Consider the following 18992-nt stretch of genomic DNA (forward strand, 5'->3'; position numbering starts at 1 on the left):
GTTCCTATGCGAGCTATATATATATATAGTCCACCGATTCGCCATGCTCCGACTTACATACTAGTAAAATTATATAGAAGAATAACTCCTAGCTTGCTTTAAATTTGTTCCAAACCAAACCTCGCACATCTGTGCATATGATTCCCAACTTGTTCTAACATCCCCGGAACGAAGTGACTGCTGCTGGCCACGTCTCAGAAATGTGTTGTGTTAAAAAGTTGCAAGTCATTGTTTACTAGTGTTCAAAGTTAGTAACTGATCATAGATACTTTCTGTTCAGAGTTACTTACTGGTTATAGATACTTACTGGTCATAGATACTCACTATTCAGAATTAGTTAAAGCAAATAGATACTTACTGTTCAGAGTTACTTACTGGTCATAGATACTCACTGTTCAGAGTTAATTAATGCTAATAGCTACTTACTGATTATAGATACTTACTATTCAGAGTTACTTACTGCTCATACTCTTTTTCTTAAATTTTCCGATCGTTCCTATGGGAGCAATATATATATATATATATAGTCCACCGATTCGCCATGCTCCGACTTACATACTTGTGAAATTATATAGAAGAATAACTCCATAGTTTCATTCAAATAGCTTGCTTTAAATTTGTTCCAAAACAAATTTCGCACATCTGTGCATATGATTCCCAACTTGTTCTAACATCCCCGGAACGAAGTGACTGCTGCCGGCGACGTCTCAGAAATGTGTTGTGTTAAAAAAGTTGCAAGTCATTGTTTACTAGTGTTCAAAGTTAGTAACTGATCATACATACTTACTGGTCATAGATACTTACTGTTCAGACTTACTTACTGGTCATAGATACTTACTGTTCAGAGTTACTTACTGGTCATGGATACTTACTGTTCAGAGCTACTTACTGGTCATAGATACTCACTGTTCAGAGTTAATTAATGCTAATAGCTACTTACTAATTATATATACTTTGTATTCAGAGTTACTTACTGCTCATAGTTTTATTTCTTTAATTTTCCGATCGTTCCTATGGGAGCTATATATATATATAGTCCACCCATTCGCCATGCTCCGACTTACATACTAGTAAAATTATATAGAAGAATAACTCCATAGTTTTATTCAAATAGCTTGCTTTAAATTTCTTCTAAAACAAATCTCGCACATCTGTTCATATGATTCCCAACTTGTTCTAACATCCCCGGAACGAAGTGACTGCTGCCGGCCACGTCTCAGAAATGTGTTGTGTTAAAAAGTTGCAAGTCATTGTTTACTAGTGTTCAAAGTTAGTAACTGATCATACATACTTACTGGTCATAGATACTTACTGTTCAGAGTTACTTACTGGTCATAGATACTTACTGTTCAGAGTTACTTACTGGTCATGGATACTTCCTGTTGAGAGTTACTTACTGGTCATAGATACTCACTGTTCAGAATTAATTAATGCTAATAGATACTTACTATTCAGAGTTACTTACTGGTCATAGATACTCAATGTTCAGAGTTAATTAATGCTAATAGCTACTTACTGATTATAGATACTTACTATTCAGAGTTACTTACTGCTCATAGTTTTATTTCTTAAATTTTCCGATCGTTCCTATGGGAGCTATATATATATATAGTCCACCCATTCGCCATGCTCCGACTTACATACTAGTAAAATTATATAGAAGAATAACTCCATAGTTTCATTCTTATAGCTTGCTTTAAATTTCTTCCAAAACAAATCTCGCACATCTGGGCATATGATTCCCAATTTGTTATAACATCCCCGGAACGAAGTGACTGCTGCCGGCCACGTCTCAGAAATGTGTTGTGTTAAAAAGTTGCAAGTCATTGTTTACTAGTGTTCAAAGTTAGTAACTGATCATACGTACTTACTGGTCATAGATACTTCCTGTTGAGAGTTACTTACTGGTCATAGATACTCACTGTTCAGAGTTAATTAATGCTAATAGCTACTTACTAATTATATATACTTACTATTCAGAGTTACTTACTGCTCATAGTTTTATTTCTTTAATTTTCCGATCGTTCCTATGGGAGCTATATATATATATAGTCCACCCATTCGCCATGCTCCGACTTACATACTAGTAAAATTATATAGAAGAATAACTCCATAGTTTTATTCAAATAGCTTGCTTTAAATTTCTTCTAAAACAAATCTCGCACATCTGTTCATATGATTCCCAACTTGTTCTAACATCCCCGGAACGAAGTGACTGCTGCCGGCCACGTCTCAGAAATGTGTTGTGTTAAAAAGTTGCAAGTCATTGTTTACTAGTGTTCAAAGTTAGTAACTGATCATACATACTTACTGGTCATAGATACTTACTGTTCAGAGTTACTTACTGGTCATAGATACTTACTGTTCAGAGTTACTTACTGGTCATGGATACTTCCTGTTGAGAGTTACTTACTGGTCATAGATACTCACTGTTCAGAATTAATTAATGCTAATAGATACTTACTATTCAGAGTTACTTACTGGTCATAGATACTCAATGTTCAGAGTTAATTAATGCTAATAGCTACTTACTGATTATAGATACTTACTATTCAGAGTTACTTACTGCTCATAGTTTTATTTCTTAAATTTTCCGATCGTTCCTATGGGAGCTATATATATATATAGTCCACCCATTCGCCATGCTCCGACTTACATACTAGTAAAATTATATAGAAGAATAACTCCATAGTTTCATTCTTATAGCTTGCTTTAAATTTCTTCCAAAACAAATCTCGCACATCTGGGCATATGATTCCCAATTTGTTATAACATCCCCGGAACGAAGTGACTGCTGCCGGCCACGTCTCAGAAATGTGTTGTGTTAAAAAGTTGCAAGTCATTGTTTACTAGTGTTCAAAGTTAGTAACTGATCATACGTACTTACTGGTCATAGATACTTCCTGTTGAGAGTTACTTACTGGTCATAGATACTCACTGTTCAGAATTAATTAATGCTAATAGATACTTACTGTTCAGAGCTACTTACTGGTCATAGATACTCACTGTTCAGAGTTAATTAATGCTAATAGCTACTTACTAATTATATATACTTACTATTCAGAGTTACTTACTGCTCATAGTTTTATTTCTTTAATTTTCCGATCGTTCCTATGGGAGCTATATATATATATAGTCCACCCATTCGCCATGCTCCGACTTACATACTAGTAAAATTATATAGAAGAATAACTCCATAGTTTCATTCTTATAGCTTGCTTTAAATTTCTTCCAAAACAAATCTCGCACATCTGGGCATATGATTCCCAATTTGTTCTAACATCCCCGGAACGAAGTGACTGCTGCCGGCCACGTCTCAGAAATGTGTTGTGTTAAAAAGTTGCAAGTCATTGTTTACTAGTGTTCAAAGTTAGTAACTGATCATACGTACTTACTGGTCATAGATACTTCCTGTTGAGAGTTACTTACTGGTCATAGATACTCACTGTTCAGAATTAATTAATGCTAATAGATACTTACTGTTCAGAGTTACTTACTGGTCATAGATACTCAATGTTCAGAGTTAATTAATGCTAATAGCTACTTACTGATTATAGATACTTACTATTCAGAGTTACTTACTGCTCATAGTTTTATTTCTTAAATTTTCCGATCGTTCCTATGGGAGCTATATATATATATAGTCCACCCATTCGCCATGCTCCGACTTACATACTAGTAAAATTATATAGAAGAATAACTCCATAGTTTCATTCTTATAGCTTGCTTTAAATTTCTTCCAAAACAAATCTCGCACATCTGGGCATATGATTCCCAATTTGTTATAACATCCCCGGAACGAAGTGACTGCTGCCGGCCACGTCTCAGAAATGTGTTGTGTTAAAAAGTTGCAAGTCATTGTTTAATAGTGCTCGAAGTTAGTAACTGATTATACTTACTTACTGGTCATTGACACTTCAGAGTTACTTTCTGTTCAGAGTTACTTAATGTGCATTGTTACTTAGTGTTCATAGTAACTTATTGTTGAAAGATATTTACTGATCCTCGAGATTTAACAACCGTTTCTTTTGCAGTTATACTATATACTATTCCGAGTTTCATAAAATTATTCATAAATTAATCTGATTAAAATTATAATACCCTGCAAGGGTATAACATAAAAACTACTTGAGATTGTTGGTTATTTTCCATAATTTTTGATTTAAGTGTCTGACCGGTCTTCTTCTTTTGTTGCTGATAAATTAGTGCTTTTCTGATGATAACACAAACATACACTTTAACGACCATTGTCAGTGTTTGATTCTTATTGATATACATAAGTGCTTAACGTATCATAATTGAGGAGACAATCAATAAAATAAGGATTTGTTAAGCACACTGTTGATTTGTAAATATATTTAATTTAAAAAACGAAAAATATGCCAGTACTTTACACTAAATGTTTTTAATAATTATATTGTTATACCCTTGTAGGATATTTTAATTTTAGTCAGCACTCCCTCCTGTATATATATACATATGTGTGTGTCTAATACAATTCCCCCTTTTCCTCTGCCATCTTTCACAGCACCGTGGTGGAGGCCACCGATGTAATCCTGAACATGCGCGTGGGCATTCACACTGGCCGCGTGCTGTGCGGTGTTCTGGGTCTTCGCAAATGGCAGTTCGATGTGTGGTCCAACGATGTGACACTGGCCAATCACATGGAGTCCGGCGGTGAGCCAGGCCGTGTGCATGTGACCCGGGCCACCCTGGACTCACTGTCTGGTGAATATGAGGTAGAAGCCGGCCATGGAGACGAGCGATCCTCGTACCTGCGGGATCATGGGGTGGATACGTTCTTTATTGTGCCGCCACCACATCGCCGGAAGGTGAGTTCTCCGTACAAATTCCTGATAGATTTATTAGCTAATCTCTTCGATTTCTTTTTCGTATCGTTCCACAACAGCCACTGATGCTCAATACCCTCGGCGTTCGATCGGCCATCGGTAGTCGACGGAAGCTCTCTTTTAGGAACGTGTCCAATGTGGTCATGCAGTTGCTGCACACGATCAAATTCTCGGAGCCCGTTCCGTTCTCCAACATAGCCACCGGTTCGTTTCCTTCAGCGGCAAACGCATTGGGCGGCGGTGGCGTTGGCATTGGTGTGGGCGTGGCACGTGGTAGCAGTAGTGAGGCAAACACCGGCAGCGGCGTACAGGTGTCGGAGAAGGGAGGATCGCGGAAGGTAAGTGATATACAACATTATCTTGCACTCCATTCGGGTTGGTACTCGGTCCGGAGCCAAGTTTGGGGCGAGTTTTTGCATATAGGCAGTTGTTCCTGTAGCTCGGTTGTGTTCTGTTGTCGTAGTTCCAGTTGAAGTTGCAAGTTGAAGTTGAAATTTCAGTTTCCATTTGAGTTTGAGTTTAAATTTCAGTTCCAGTTCCAGTTCTGTGCATGTCCGGGTTTGGGTTAGGGCCTTTCAGGGATCACAGGATCACGATTTAATGGTTAATGGTGGCTTCGGTGTGTGGCTTTTTCCGTACTCTGTAACATATATCCCGATCCACTGCGATCTTTGGGTAGCCGCCGCCGTACTCTCTCTGTCTCCTTTTCATTTCTTTCTTTGATTTGTTTCCTTTCGTTTTCTTTCAGGATGCGGTAAGTTTGCCTCGTGTCTATGCCTAAGTATTTCTGCCACCAGTCGAAATTCCCGATTCCGTTATCGATATAGCCGATATATTATATATAGTATATTACATATAACCCCCTGCCGTTGCGTTTTCTTTTTGTTTTCGCTCTTATTTAGTTCTCCGCCGGGTTTAACTTTTTCGGTTTTCCCCTTACTCCCTTGGGCCCTTTCGTTTACGTTGTCGCATTTCAAATTATTAATAATTATTAATTATTATAAATATCAAATATATATATATATATATAGAAATTTGTAGCATTAGCTTAAATAGAAATCAGTATATACGCTGCTATGTATACTAACAACTGTAGTGTGTAAGGTATATTGAGAGCATTCGTTTGTCTTTTTTTTGTGCATCGATGTTGTTTGTATAAATGTAGTTTGAATGTAGAACTACTATATATATCATATATATCAGAGTCCACGCAATAGGAGGTATCAAAATATGTAAGTTTAGTCGATTTCTGCCATCGAATAATGCTACACTGACACCTCAGATGATAATTACTTGAGCTGTTCTAATGTCCTTTAAATTAACTGACTAAGTTTATTGTTTGAAAAGTACATTATCATTTAACTTACCCATTAAGAAATACAACTTATAGATGTTCTATTTGTACCCTTGCTGGGTATATTAATGACCAAATCTTGATCCCTTGACCTTCACTAAATACGCAGATTTGACTTTGACCTTTTATTTTCTTTTTACTCAAAAGTAGTGCTCTTTTTGTTTGGGTTTCTATGATTTCAATGAGCTTGAAGTATTGGTTTTGATTTATTTTTAAAATATTCGAATAATTAAACGTATTGATTTCTCTTATCAGCTGTGTAGTATCCTAAGAAGACCAAGCTCTAATTTTGTCACAGCTGTGACTGCCTTAAAAAACTCTTTACAATGGTTTACCTTAGTTCCGCTAACCCGCTATTTTGGCCCACTGTGCGACTTGGCCTGTACTGCCAGCGATTACTCAGTTTCGCTATGTTTCGAGTTTTGTTTTCACCTAAGGCATAACACCAGAGTAAACAAGGTTATATAAATATATAAAAAAAGAAACCTTCGAAATTTGATAATTAATTCGATAAATCGTTCGAAATATGATACGATCCACTTTGGTTTTACGCCTTAAAGCGCCTCTTTCTTACCTTACTTGTTACTCTTCTTTCTCGCCCTAACCAAACTTACCGTTACTCGATTAATTGTACTTCTCGCTACTATTGAATCTAGCACTAGGATAAGCAAACTCTCTATCTTTCTCTATCTATCTTTTTGATCTTAATGTACATATGACTTATATAAGTATACGTAACACTTCTTTGATCTAGGTGATCCGTCTGCAAAAGATCTTGCATGCAACACCGCCACCGCACGGCGTGAGCTATGGCAGCGTCGGCGGCGGTGCCAGCGTCGTCCTTGGCGGTAGTGGTGGTGGTAATAATAATGGAGGAGGTGGTGGCGGTGGCGGTGGCGGTGTGGGCAGTGTTCAAGTGACCGTAGGCACAAATCCCAACTCAACAGCGAGTACGATTAGTCGCATTCATAGGCACAATCACAAGAACAATAAAGTGAGCAGAGCAGCAGCCAACAAACAATTTTTTACTTTCGTTCATTTGTTTCAGTCGTTATTTCAGTCAATCGTTCTCTCGTTCAATCGTTCAATTGTTCACTCGTTCCTTTACTCGTTCGTTCGTTCGTTCGTTCGTTCAGTTTTGTGTATCGTTCATGTGCTGTCCTTGTGCGTTCATGTCCATTCGTTAAATAAGTGTGTTACTTGTCACTACTCGTAAGTGTGTCTCGCTCGTTCATTCGTTAAGTTATTGCGATGGCTAGAAAGTCCTGTCGTGCAAGGCTTCGTTGAGTTACGATTCGCTTTACCAAAAGGCTTAATGACACTGAACTTTAACGCGATCTAGTTGGATATAAATAATATTTGTAGATATAGCCTTCAGTTTGTAGACAATTTGAAGTAAACTTTATGCTGGTGAATCATTCAGTTTTTTATAATTTTTAAAATGTAGAATAAGAAGTCAGTACTTAAACTGAGACTCTTTATTTTGGCATTAATTTTATTTACTATCTAGTAACAACTTAACTTAAATATATCACTAAAAATATATCAAAGTTAGGGAAGCCTCGATGCCTTTTTAATCATATTTCTAATTGGTTCAGTGTCAACACAAAGCTTGCCCAGAGCCAGCTATAGCTCTAGCTCTCGCTCCATTTTAATTTTCCTTTTCCATTTCCCATCTCCCATTCAACATCCGGTGTGCATGCTCTAGCCCAGCTTTTTCGCTCCGCATGTTTAGTGCAACTGCCCAGCCCAGTCTTGCTGCCTCTCAGTGCTCAGTGCTCAGTTCTTAGCATGTAGTTGGTGTGCACACACGTAGAACACACAGACACACACACATACACACACTCTCTCTATTTTCAATTTCAACTATCGAATCTTCAGTGAGTGGCGCCTTCAGCGAGAAGAAAGCGACAAGTGCCACAAACCTAACTAACAATCTCAACTTTTCTTGCTCCCTCTTGCATGGCTTTCCGCCCCGGCATCCGCATCCGCATCCGCATCGGCATCCGTCGCAGTCGCAGTCAAAGGTGGCGGACAAGTTCAAGCGACCCTTCAGGAAGCGTCACTCGGTGGCTGCCCACCATCAGCCCACCAATCGGGTGAATCGCTTCCTGTCGCAGGCAATCAATGCCCGGTCCGTGGACTGCGATAAGTCGGAGCATGTGGATAGGCTGACGTTGCGCTTCCGGCAGAGCGATATGGAGCGCGAATATCACAAGGACTTCGATCTGGGCTTCACCACGGCAATGGGCTGCTCCCTGCTGCTGCTCATCCTGGGAGCAGCGCTCCAGGTGACCGCCCTGCCGCGCACTCTCATCCTGCTGCTGCTCTTCCTCACCGCCTTCATTTGGGTGAGCGCCATACTAATGCTTCTCCTCGCCGTGCGTCTCAAATGGATCATCTGGGACATTTCGGAGAGTTTCACACTCCGCATGGCCATCACGATCTTTACGATTATCCTCATCTACTCCGTGGGTCAAGTGAATGTGGTAAGTTATCTCTGACAATTCCTTAATGAATGTGGAAGCCCAAAGGGGATTTTTCCAAACTTTTTAATGATGTTTTCCTGTAGTTTACATGTGTCTCGGATCATCCCTGCTCTGGCAATGCAACAGCCACCGCCTGGTCTAGTCGTAGGGAGCTGGACCCGCACTTCTTCTCGTATCCCAACGACTCGCACCGCAAGTGCTCCCTGCCGCAGTATGTTTCCTTGTCGGCCGCCTTTGCCTTTCTGTCTGTCTCCGTGTTCCTCAGGTAAGTCCCTCTGTCACAAGGAGCAGCTAATTGATACCCATGTACTGCCAACAGGTTGCCCATAATATTCAAGTCGCTGCTGGTGCTGGGCATGGGCACCATCTACGGTCTGTTTATCGAGCTGTCGCATCAAAACATCTTCGAATGCTACGACAACCGGGTCAAGTAGGTCAACCCGTTTAAATATATCTACAACATATATATTCTAATCCCAAATTCCTTTTCCTGCAGCGCCTCAATTCCGCTTCACTTGATCTCGCTGGCCCGTATTGCCATCTTCATGATTGCCATACTGGTGCATGGCCGCCTGGTGGAGGGCACTGCCCGGCTGGACTTCCTTTGGCAGCTGCAGGCCTCACAGGAGAAAAAGGAGATGGACGTGCTGCAGGAGTCGAACAAGCGCATTCTGCATAATTTGCTGCCCGCTCATGTGGCTGCACATTTCCTCGATGCGCAATTTCGCAACAACATGGTAAGTGCTGCTCTGCTGACCCACTTGGCCAGACATGGTCGACAAACCGATCAATGTTCCATGAAAAAATCGATATTTTATTTCCTTTCTAATTGCAGGAGCTCTACCATCAAAGCTATGCCAAGGTGGGCGTCATCTTTGCCAGCGTGCCCAACTTCAATGAGTTCTACACAGAGATGGATGGATCCGATCAGGGCTTGGAGTGCCTTCGGCTGCTAAATGAGATCATAGCGGACTTTGACGAGTTGCTTAAGGAGGATCGATTCCGGGGCATTGATAAGATCAAGACCGTGGGCAGCACCTACATGGCCGTTGTGGGTCTCATACCCGAGTACAAGATCCAGCCCAATGATCCCAACTCGGTGAGGCGCCACATGACAGCGCTTATTGAGTATGTGAAGGCCATGCGACTGTCACTGCAGGAGATCAACAGTCACTCGTACAACAACTTTATGCTGCGTGTTGGTGGGTATAATCTGGGGAAATCTATTATACAGCATTCCATAAACATTTGAATATACTTTAGGCATCAATATTGGACCTGTGGTGGCTGGGGTGATTGGAGCCAGGAAGCCGCAGTATGATATTTGGGGCAACACTGTGAATGTGGCCAGTCGGATGGACTCTACCGGTGTGCCGGGCTACTCTCAGGTAACCCAGGAAGTGGTGGACAGCCTGGTGGGTTCGCACTTTGAGTTCCGGTAAGTTTCCTTTAATCTTTTCTTTGTAAATCTTGAATTTCATAAATCGCATTCCCTTGCAGTTGTCGCGGCACCATCAAGGTGAAGGGCAAAGGCGACATGGTCACCTACTTTCTGTGCGACAGTGGCAACAAGTCGCTAAACGGAGAAGTGCGCAACGCCATGTCCCTGCCGCAAAGTCTCCACGCGCCGGATTATTACATGAAGGCCTCGCAATTCCCGGAGAATCGCGTCAACACGGACACCTACAGCAAGAAGGAGAACGGCCACCTATATCCGGGCGCCGGCGAGGAGCAGCAGTTGCTGCTGCAGCATCAGCACAAGCAGCTCGATCCGCTGCCGCTGCCTGCACCTCAGCCACCGCCACCGCCGGTGCATCATCATCTGCACCAGCAGCAACAGCAGCGGCTGAATAGCAAGCTGCAGAAGCAGCCCAACTTCATGGCCAACGGCGGACTGCCCAATATAAGGGAAAACGGCAATGGGAATGGGAACGGGCACAATGGCGACCAGCAGCACGGAGACTTCGCAACTTCAACGACAACGCCGGCTGCAGTGGCGGTTGTTCCCTTCCAGCACCAGCTACAGTTCCAGCATCCACACCCACATCCACATCCAGTGCAGCACCACCAAATCCTACTCCAGCACCAGCATCAGCTGCAGCTGCAGCACCAGCACCAGCACCAGCCCGTTCCTTCGGTAATGTTGCGCGAATTTAATATTATTGAGAACCCAACTCTGGGCGGCATCCGGCATCCGCAGGTGGAGCAGCTGCCGCCGCAGCACCACGGCAGCCTAGATCTATCCGAGATGGGCGGGAATATGGGATTGGGAATGGGCATGGGTGTGGGTATGGGAATGGGTGTAGGTGCCGGAGGAGTGCTAAGCGGCGGCGGCAGTGATTGCTTCATGATGCCGCGATCGCGAGATCGCGAGTTACGCACCTATGCGCCGCCCTTTAACCAGCATGGCCATCATCCACTACTGCATCACCTCCATTCGAATCCGAACCCGCATCAGAGCCAGCATCAGCATCAGAACCCGCCATCGTCCACCAGTTTGGGCCTGGGCTATGGCCACTGCCGGGAGAGCGAGCCGCTATTGCATGCCAGCAGCGTCGCGCCGGTAGCCAAGGTGAGTGAAGACGCTGAACACCTGCTCTGGAGCAAGGAGATCCTCCTCTGAGTACAGCACAGTCCTGCTTGCTCCGTTTCCCAGTGTCAAGTGAATCTCGAACCCAAATAACCAGCACCACCACCAGTGCCAGCTCCTGGATCTCTCTCCTCCTCCTCCTCATCCCATTTGTAACTAACAACTAGAATGACCTAGCGTAGACTATAGGGTTTTGTTTTTTGTAAGCTAGGAAAAGGTTTTAAAAATTTTACATTATTAATTTAGTTAGTTAAATTTTATTCTATATTTATCTATTGTTTATGTATTAGCTAACCGAGCTTTGTTTACAATTTTCATACCCATTCAGTGGTATTATAATTTCAGTCAGAAGCTTAAAACGCAGTGAAGGAATCATTTCCGACCCTATAAACCATATATATTCTTGATCAGCATGATCAGCCTAGTCGACCTAGACATGTCCGGTTGGAGAACAATAATTTTCAAACATTTTTACATTTTTCAAAAAAAGGAAAGGGGTTACATCGGTAAAAGTTTAAAAAATTGACAACATTTTGATTTTTTTAAATTGGTATGCAGATGTTTTAACCTGTTAAAAATTAGCTTAGTACAGCTTTTCGAATTGAAATTAAAGCCTTTTTGGCTTAGTTATGAGATTTTTAAACATTGATGATGTCGATAAATATTGATTGAAAGAATGTGAATATTTTAAGATAACCTATCTTTTAACTATAAATTATACATAAAGCTATACTTTATTGACTCTCTTTCTTTCTTAATTTTATTGCAATATTTTCATACATTTTTTAAATATATTTAACGACTCAGGTGTTAGGATTTTCAAACAATTAAATGTATATTTTTAGGTAAAGGCAGGGCATATAAACAGTGTATTCTACCTTTTGAGGCTCTTCTTGGGATACTATCCTTTTCGTCCTTAATGTGATACTTATATACAGTAACTGAGATAGTTTATTTAATAATTACCACTTAAATTCCATATTAATTATTAAGAAATCTTGAAAATGTAAACAATTAAGTCTATAATATCCTTGTCCCAAGATGGGAATGCTTGCTCTTTGTCCCTGATCCACCTATATATATGTATATATCTATATCTATATCTGTGTAAATCCATATGTGTCTAACTCTCTGTGTCCGCTCTTTGCATGCTTGCACATCTCTCTCTCTTTCTGTTTCTCTCTGTGTGTCGCTCATCTCCGACTAACCACGCCCCCAGATCATGCCCATGCAGCATGCGCCAAAGTACGAGCCACCACGTTACACTTCTCCCCACACCGTGTTGTCGCAGCAGAAGCAGCAGCAGCAGCAGCCACATCCCGCCCAGGATCAGCAGCCACAGCGCCAGTACGCCATGTATTCGCAGCAGCAGCTGCACCAGACGACGACGACGACGCAGCCGCAGTTGCCGCCGAAGCCCACGCTGAGGACGTACATGAAGCCGCTGCCGAAGTTACCACCAGCGGAGCTGGAGGAGAGCCGGGACATGTCCTCCACAGATGACCTTAGCTCGCGGCCGCACTCGCCCTCGATGAGCAGCTCGGACGAGAGCTACTCGAAGACCACCGAAGGCGAGGGCGAGGGGGATTGCGATGATAATCCACCGCCACCGCCGCGTCTACCCAACGGCGGTCAACTGCATCACCTACAGCACCTGCAGCATCTCGCCCAGCATCTGCCGCAGCGCAACGGTCTGGTCAATCCGCTGCAATGGCTCTATCCCTGCGACATCCAGGTGGATCCCACCTCGCCGGTGGTGGAACAGCTGCATGACTTTGAGCTGAGCTCCACAACCGAGAGCCAGGGTCAGGGACAGGGACACACCACCAGCAACACGACGACAACGACGACAAGTAATGCACAGCAGAACAACAAGGGCGATGGGTGCAACCAGAAAGTGGTGACTGCCACATCCACAACGGGTGTGGTCAGTGCCACCGCCACCAAGTCACCCTTTGAGCGGGAGCTGCAGCGCCTGTTGAACGAGTCGACGCGAGCTCGCTGCCTGGCGGCCACCACCACGGAACACACGACCAGTAATGGCAGCCGCGACATGAGCTACTCCCTGAGCAACGGCAGGCTGAGCTCAAGCAATGGCCATGGGCCAGCAGGATCCGGTTCGGGAGTGGGCAATGGCAGTGTCAGTGCTAGTGGCAGTGGTAGTGGCAGCGGTAGCAGCAATGGTAATCTCAGTGGCGGCAGTGGCAGCAACTCAAACACAGGCAACAACAACGGAGGTCATAAGCAGCAGCAGGAGCACATGGAGCACATGGAACACGAACTGCTAGCCGGCAAGTTGCTGCCTGGGAGCAGCAGCTTTATGATTGCCAAGCATCCGGTGGGCTTGGAGGCCATCAAGGAGATAACGCGCAACAAGAATCCCTCGGAGTCGAGTCAAATGTGAGTATGGCCATGAGATCAGTGATGGGAGGAACAATGGGAAGGATAACCCTTCCATCACTGGCCATGACGCGCAAGCCGCTTCCATTCCATTCCCATCAAAAGTCATATGGTGTGGGGTTCGCCGCTTCCATAACCGGTGGCTTCTGGTTGATCCTTAACCTAGTTGTAGTCCCCCCTTCTTGAATCCTTGAAACCCTTGCATGTGAACAACAACTAAATGTGACTCATTTTTACAGGCAAACCTCGGACACGGAATCCTGCGAGATCCTGCACGAGAATCGCAACCAGCAGATTCATGCCCTGGCCCTGCTGGAGATGCACTCGATCAAGGAGCAGCAGCAGCACAACCTCCAGCAGCAACAGCAACAGCAGAGGTCACACCGCCAGCGACCGCGCTCCAAGGAGCTGCAGTACAGCCACGAGAGCCTGGACGGTCTGGATGGAGTGACCCAGCAGCAGCAGAGGCACCCACGCTACCACCACCATCATCACCACCAACAGAGGCAACAGCAGCACCATCAGCAGCAGCAGCAGCAGCGATATAACCATTTGCAGAAGCAAGAGCAGGACGAGCGTGACGATACCGAAGATAACCTGGCCGACGAGGAGTTTGAGGACGATGAAGTGGGTCGTGATGTTCGACAGAAGCGCCAACAGAGGCCAACGGACGTCAGCCACAGACCACAAGACGATGACGACGAGGAGGAGGATCAGCAACAGGATCGGGAACGCAAGGATGCGGCAGGGTACGGCCTGGAGGCCAATGTGATAAACGACGAGCTAAAGTATGGGGCAGCACACCTGAATCACCAGTCCATGGACTCGAATCCCTTGGAGAGCCAATCGGAGTGGTCGGATGATGATTGCCGCGAAGAGGCCACAGGTGAGTGTGAAAGAGGAGCTTCCGAAATAAACTGCAATCCTTAAATTTCCTCTTATCACACAGGTGGAGCCGAGTCAACGGGTTATATTACGGACGAGCCAGGCTTGGAAAACATTTCCCTACTGAACGAGGCCGGCCTGACCGATGCCGAGGGTGCTCTGTCGGACGTCAATTCGCTGTACAATGCACCCGATGTGGATGACACCTCAGTGTCTAGCAGGGCCAGCTCGCGGCTACTCAGCCTGGACTCGCTGAGCGGCCTCTATGACTGCGACCTGGACTCCAAGCAGGAGCTGGCCATTGTCAATGCCTCGCACAAGATAACAAGTAAGTTTGGGCCGCCGCCTCCATCGCCGGCACAGTCTCAGTCGCAGTCGCAGTCGCAAAACCAAACCCAATCACAGAATCAGGCGCAGTTGGAGGAGATGGAGTAGAGAGTAAAGATTGAAAAGTACTTAAGACGGAGATACTTGCACTTGCTGGTGAGGAATGAGAATGAGAAATGTGAAACTCAAAACGTTGTTATTGCTACAAATGCAAAATGGTGTCTATTAATTAACAAAACAAAAAACATACACGTAAACCTAAACAAAAGCTAGAATATATATATAGGAAGACATATACATATAAATATATATATGTGTATATATATTTATGTATGACGTAAATACCCATTAGGCATTAGACAGACTCTCGTATACATAGTATATGCAGTTGAGTTCTATATGTATCTAAAACTACCTAGTAAGGAGCACGTACATCCAGTTAAGCGTTTCCAGTTACTATATCCCGCAAAGCAAATTAATCTATATTTCGCGATATGTAAAACCATGTATTCATCATTTAGTGCGCTTAGGATCTCCTAAGGACTCCCATCTGTTATTTATTTACGAGAATATATATGCATATATACGATATGTGTGTATCTTAAAGCGAATTAATTGCATGACAAGTTTTGTAAATAAACTTAATAAATATAAAGAGACTGCGGCACACATGGAGCTGAATGATAGGATTGCAGAGTTGAAATTCAAAAGTCTCTTCTTTGTTGCTTTTTTTTGTGTGGTTTTCTTTTTAACTTTTCCCCCTCATTTCCCCGTTTCTGTTGCCACGCCAAGCGTCCACCACAACCCCGTGTGCCATTCTATGTAATCGAAAAGCTGGCCACCTGCTTAGCTTTGTATATTCCATGATATATGATATAAAATATATGATATTGCGAATTTTCTACTTTAAGTTACACGAGAGGGAGGCTGACTTGAAGTCGCCTCCATTGCTCCTTCGATGGCAGCTGCACAACTAACTCTTAATTTGCTAATGCTAATTACCAGTCTGTAACTCATAAGCCTTAGTTTTTAATTCACATTTCGGTGTACTCTCGACTTTTGTCAGTTCGGGAAAGGAGTTCAGGCAAGGACCTTATAATAGACAAGACAAGTATCGATTGCTCTTCCTGCCTGCACTTTTCTCTCTCTTTGTCCTTAATGGGAATATTCCTACAGCTACATAGGCTACGTATGCTATCGACTGCAAATTATGTATGTACATAAACCATTTGATATAGAAGGAGGAGAAAAGAAAGGAAATATATGAATATTATGATTTACAACTACTAGGACTTTAAGGAATGCAAAGAGACAAAAACATATTCTTGATATTGTTGCCCCGACAAAAAAACCAGAAACAGAAACCGATTGAATCCTAAGCCCAAGCCCAAACAGAAACCAAACGAAAAACAAACAAATGAAAAACAAAAACAAACTGTGCAAACAATACAAGTACTATATAATATATATTCTAGAGAAATGTAAACAAACAAATCCATATTTTGTGTGTGAAATTTATCAAGTCCGCTAAATATTATTAATTAACGAGACACAAGCTACAGCAAGAACTGCAAACACAGCCCACAGATAAACTTCTTATGCAAATAAGTAATATATAGACACAAATAGCGCAGATCAGATATATATATGCATGTACACAGAAACTTATGCAGAGTCAACCAGCTGGAATGAATACCTATATATATATACTATATATATATACTGAGAATAGAGAGAGGTTGCAAAGAGAACATTTATCTATTTATTTTTCGGTACCAAAAGAAAGCTAAGCAAAGGCAAAAACAATTACAAAATAATATTATATGCAATGAGACAGCCACCGCCTGTCCTAGATCTACACAATGTTATGTTGACAACATCCGGCAGGACCTACATACGAGCATATATATATATTATATATTATGAAATTGCAATTTGTATTGAATGTATGCGCAACTACTTGTAAAGTTGACAAAACTACCTTGTAAGAACAGAAGAACCCTACTAAAAACAAAAAATACTTCAAAAATGGCAGCATATCAAATATGTCAAAAATATATAAATATATATATGTGAATATATATATATGAATATGTATACACATGTTGAATTGTTTTTCAATTGGGAAATCCAGGGGTAAGTTGTAACTTTTTGCTTGAATTTTTGCAAGCGTGGATCCCCTTCAGCTGTTCTTAGCCCAAGCTTTTTCCTAAGTAGATCAAGTAAATAATAAATATTAGACATTATTTATTCTAAATTAAACTCGAGTAATTGTTGTTTACCAGCATATTGTATATCTTATATATATCATGTCTCAAGTGCAATGACAGCGCCAAATCTTTATACAGGGGGAGTTGAGATTCCTACAGATACAGATGGCATGCCGCTGAAAATAAGTTGAAAGAGAGTAAATATTGGGATAAATTGAACAATAAAGAAATTAAATATTATACACCTGCCGGGATTAAACAATTGGCTATTGTCAAATTAAGTAGGTATATATTCTCTCTCCAAGAAGTGGAGGCTATAAAAGCGATCTAGCCACAATGCCATGGCCAGAAGTTATATCTAGAGATGTCACGAATGCTTCTGGCCCTGATACCGCTGGCTCTGAGCAGCCTGGCTTTGGTGCAAGGAGCCACCAATTACTGCGACGCCTCGCTTTGTGGCACCGCCAAGCACATTGCCTGCAACAACAATGGGGTGAGTAAGCTTAGGAACACTGCTTAATTGGATTTAACCTGCTCTTCTCCTAGGCTTTTTCATCTACCTGTCCCACGAGTCCCGCTCCCAAAGCAGTGAACTTCAATGTCAACCAGAAGAAGATCACCGTAAAGCTGCACAATGTGCTGCGGAACAAGCTGGCCACTGGGAAGCTGACCAACTACAAGCCTGCCAAGCGGATGGCCACCATGCGATGGAACAACGAGCTAGCCTCGCTGGCTGCCCTCAATGTGAAGCAGTGCGAGATGAACCACGATGCCTGCCACAACACCAAGACCTTCAAGGCCAGCGGCCAGAATCTGGCCATCTTTGGCTCCACCGGGGACATAGCCAGCACTGATGTGGCGAAGCTAATCAGATCGTCGGTGAATGCCTGGTGGAACGAGTATAAGGATGCCAATCAGGCCATTATGGCCAAGTATCCCAACAACTATAGCGGACCGTGAGCATTAGTCTTAGATTTACACAGAACTATATAGAATAGTTAGCTCTATCTCCTTTCTACAGGCAAATTGGTCACTTTACGGCCATGGCCCAGGAGAAGAACACCCATTGCGGTTGCGCTGCCTCCATTTATGTAAAGGATGGCTGGAGCTGGTTCCTGATGGCCTGCAACTATGCCACCACCAATTGGATTGGTCAGCCCGTCTACCAGGCAGGCGCCAAGGCCTCTAGCTGCAAGAAGGGCGCCAATGCCAATTATCCTGGCCTTTGCAAGACCACCGAGGTCTATAATGTCTAAACTTTAAGAATTACTTAAATTCAAATTAAAATCAAAATTATCAAAAAATGTTTACTAGGCAATATTTAATGTTGTTTTTTTTTTACCAGCAGCTGTAAAAATAACTGAGACTGAGCTCTGGTCACAAATATTCCTTAAGAATTGTTGGCCGTTTTCTCTCATTTCCAGTTGGATTAACATTTGCCTAGTGCTCGGCACGTGCCGGACTTTAAATTGTTATAAATGCTTTAAACAATTAATGAGTTTTAAAACAATTCAAAGTAAATATTACATATATTTGCTAATGCTAATAAAGGAAAGCGAACCTTGGGGCAGGAAATGTGTACTAGGTAGCTCAATAAGATCTGTTTCTTTATACGTACTACATACTTTCTGAGAAGAGTTATTATTTCTTATTATTAAAGAATTAATTTATTATTATGCAATATTTTAGAGCAGCAGCCAAAGAGTAGGCAGTGTTTTTTATGAAGCAAATTTAGTTGGGCTTACTTTTTAAGGTGGTTTTGTGCGCTAAGCAAGGGCTTGCAATTTTCCGTTTTTAGAATAACTTTTATATGTCTATAAAATGAAAATACAGTTCAAATATTTATCCTCAACACTGTTATAGACTAGATACTGCTCCACATACCTC

General features: G+C 42.5%; 2 protein-coding genes across 16 annotated transcripts in view; both read left to right on the forward strand.

Moving 5' to 3' along the window:
- Positions 1-16992, forward strand: part of rut (adenylate cyclase rutabaga) — a 40757-nt gene extending 23765 nt beyond the window's left edge. For 2 of the 15 annotated variants that reach the window (XM_020950086.2, XM_086836494.1), the window contains 13 exons: positions 4529-4832; positions 4910-5188; positions 6959-7198; positions 8220-8693; positions 8777-8958; positions 9013-9123; positions 9190-9430; positions 9529-9895; positions 9957-10131; positions 10194-11265; positions 12503-13683; positions 13923-14569; positions 14633-16992. In XM_020950086.2, the coding sequence (XP_020805745.1) occupies positions 4529-4832; positions 4910-5188; positions 6959-7198; positions 8220-8693; positions 8777-8958; positions 9013-9123; positions 9190-9430; positions 9529-9895; positions 9957-10131; positions 10194-11265; positions 12503-13683; positions 13923-14569; positions 14633-15003 (5644 nt within the window). In that variant the 3' untranslated portion in view covers positions 15004-16992. The remainder of the gene's footprint in view (positions 1-4528; positions 4833-4909; positions 5189-6958; positions 7199-8219; positions 8694-8776; positions 8959-9012; positions 9124-9189; positions 9431-9528; positions 9896-9956; positions 10132-10193; positions 11266-12502; positions 13684-13922; positions 14570-14632) is intronic. The other 13 variants (XM_086836499.1, XM_086836503.1, XM_086836508.1 and 10 more) reach the window with 13 other exon arrangements.
- LOC110182039 (venom allergen-1-like) lies at positions 14789-18409 on the forward strand. Its single transcript, XM_020949969.2, has 3 exons — positions 14789-17598; positions 17652-18061; positions 18127-18409. Exons 1-3 carry the CDS (start codon positions 17470-17472, stop codon positions 18359-18361), a joined length of 774 nt encoding a protein of 257 aa, XP_020805628.2. The 5' UTR covers positions 14789-17469; the 3' UTR covers positions 18362-18409.
- The last annotated feature ends 583 nt before the right edge of the window (positions 18410-18992 follow it).

Source organism: Drosophila serrata, unplaced genomic scaffold (assembly GCF_035046125.1).
Source record: "Drosophila serrata isolate PLE 108 unplaced genomic scaffold, ASM3504612v1 contig_45, whole genome shotgun sequence".
NCBI lineage: Eukaryota > Metazoa > Arthropoda > Insecta > Diptera > Drosophilidae > Drosophila > Drosophila serrata.

Coding starts and splice junctions, on each gene's coding strand:
- LOC110182039 (XM_020949969.2), top strand. CDS start 17,470: ATGTCACGAATGCTTCTGGCCCTGATACCGCTGGCTCTGAGCAGCCTG. Junction 17,599..17,651: donor TTGCCTGCAACAACAATGGG/GTGAGTAAGCTT, acceptor CTCTTCTCCTAG/GCTTTTTCATCTACCTGTCC. Junction 18,062..18,126: donor CCCAACAACTATAGCGGACC/GTGAGCATTAGT, acceptor TCCTTTCTACAG/GCAAATTGGTCACTTTACGG.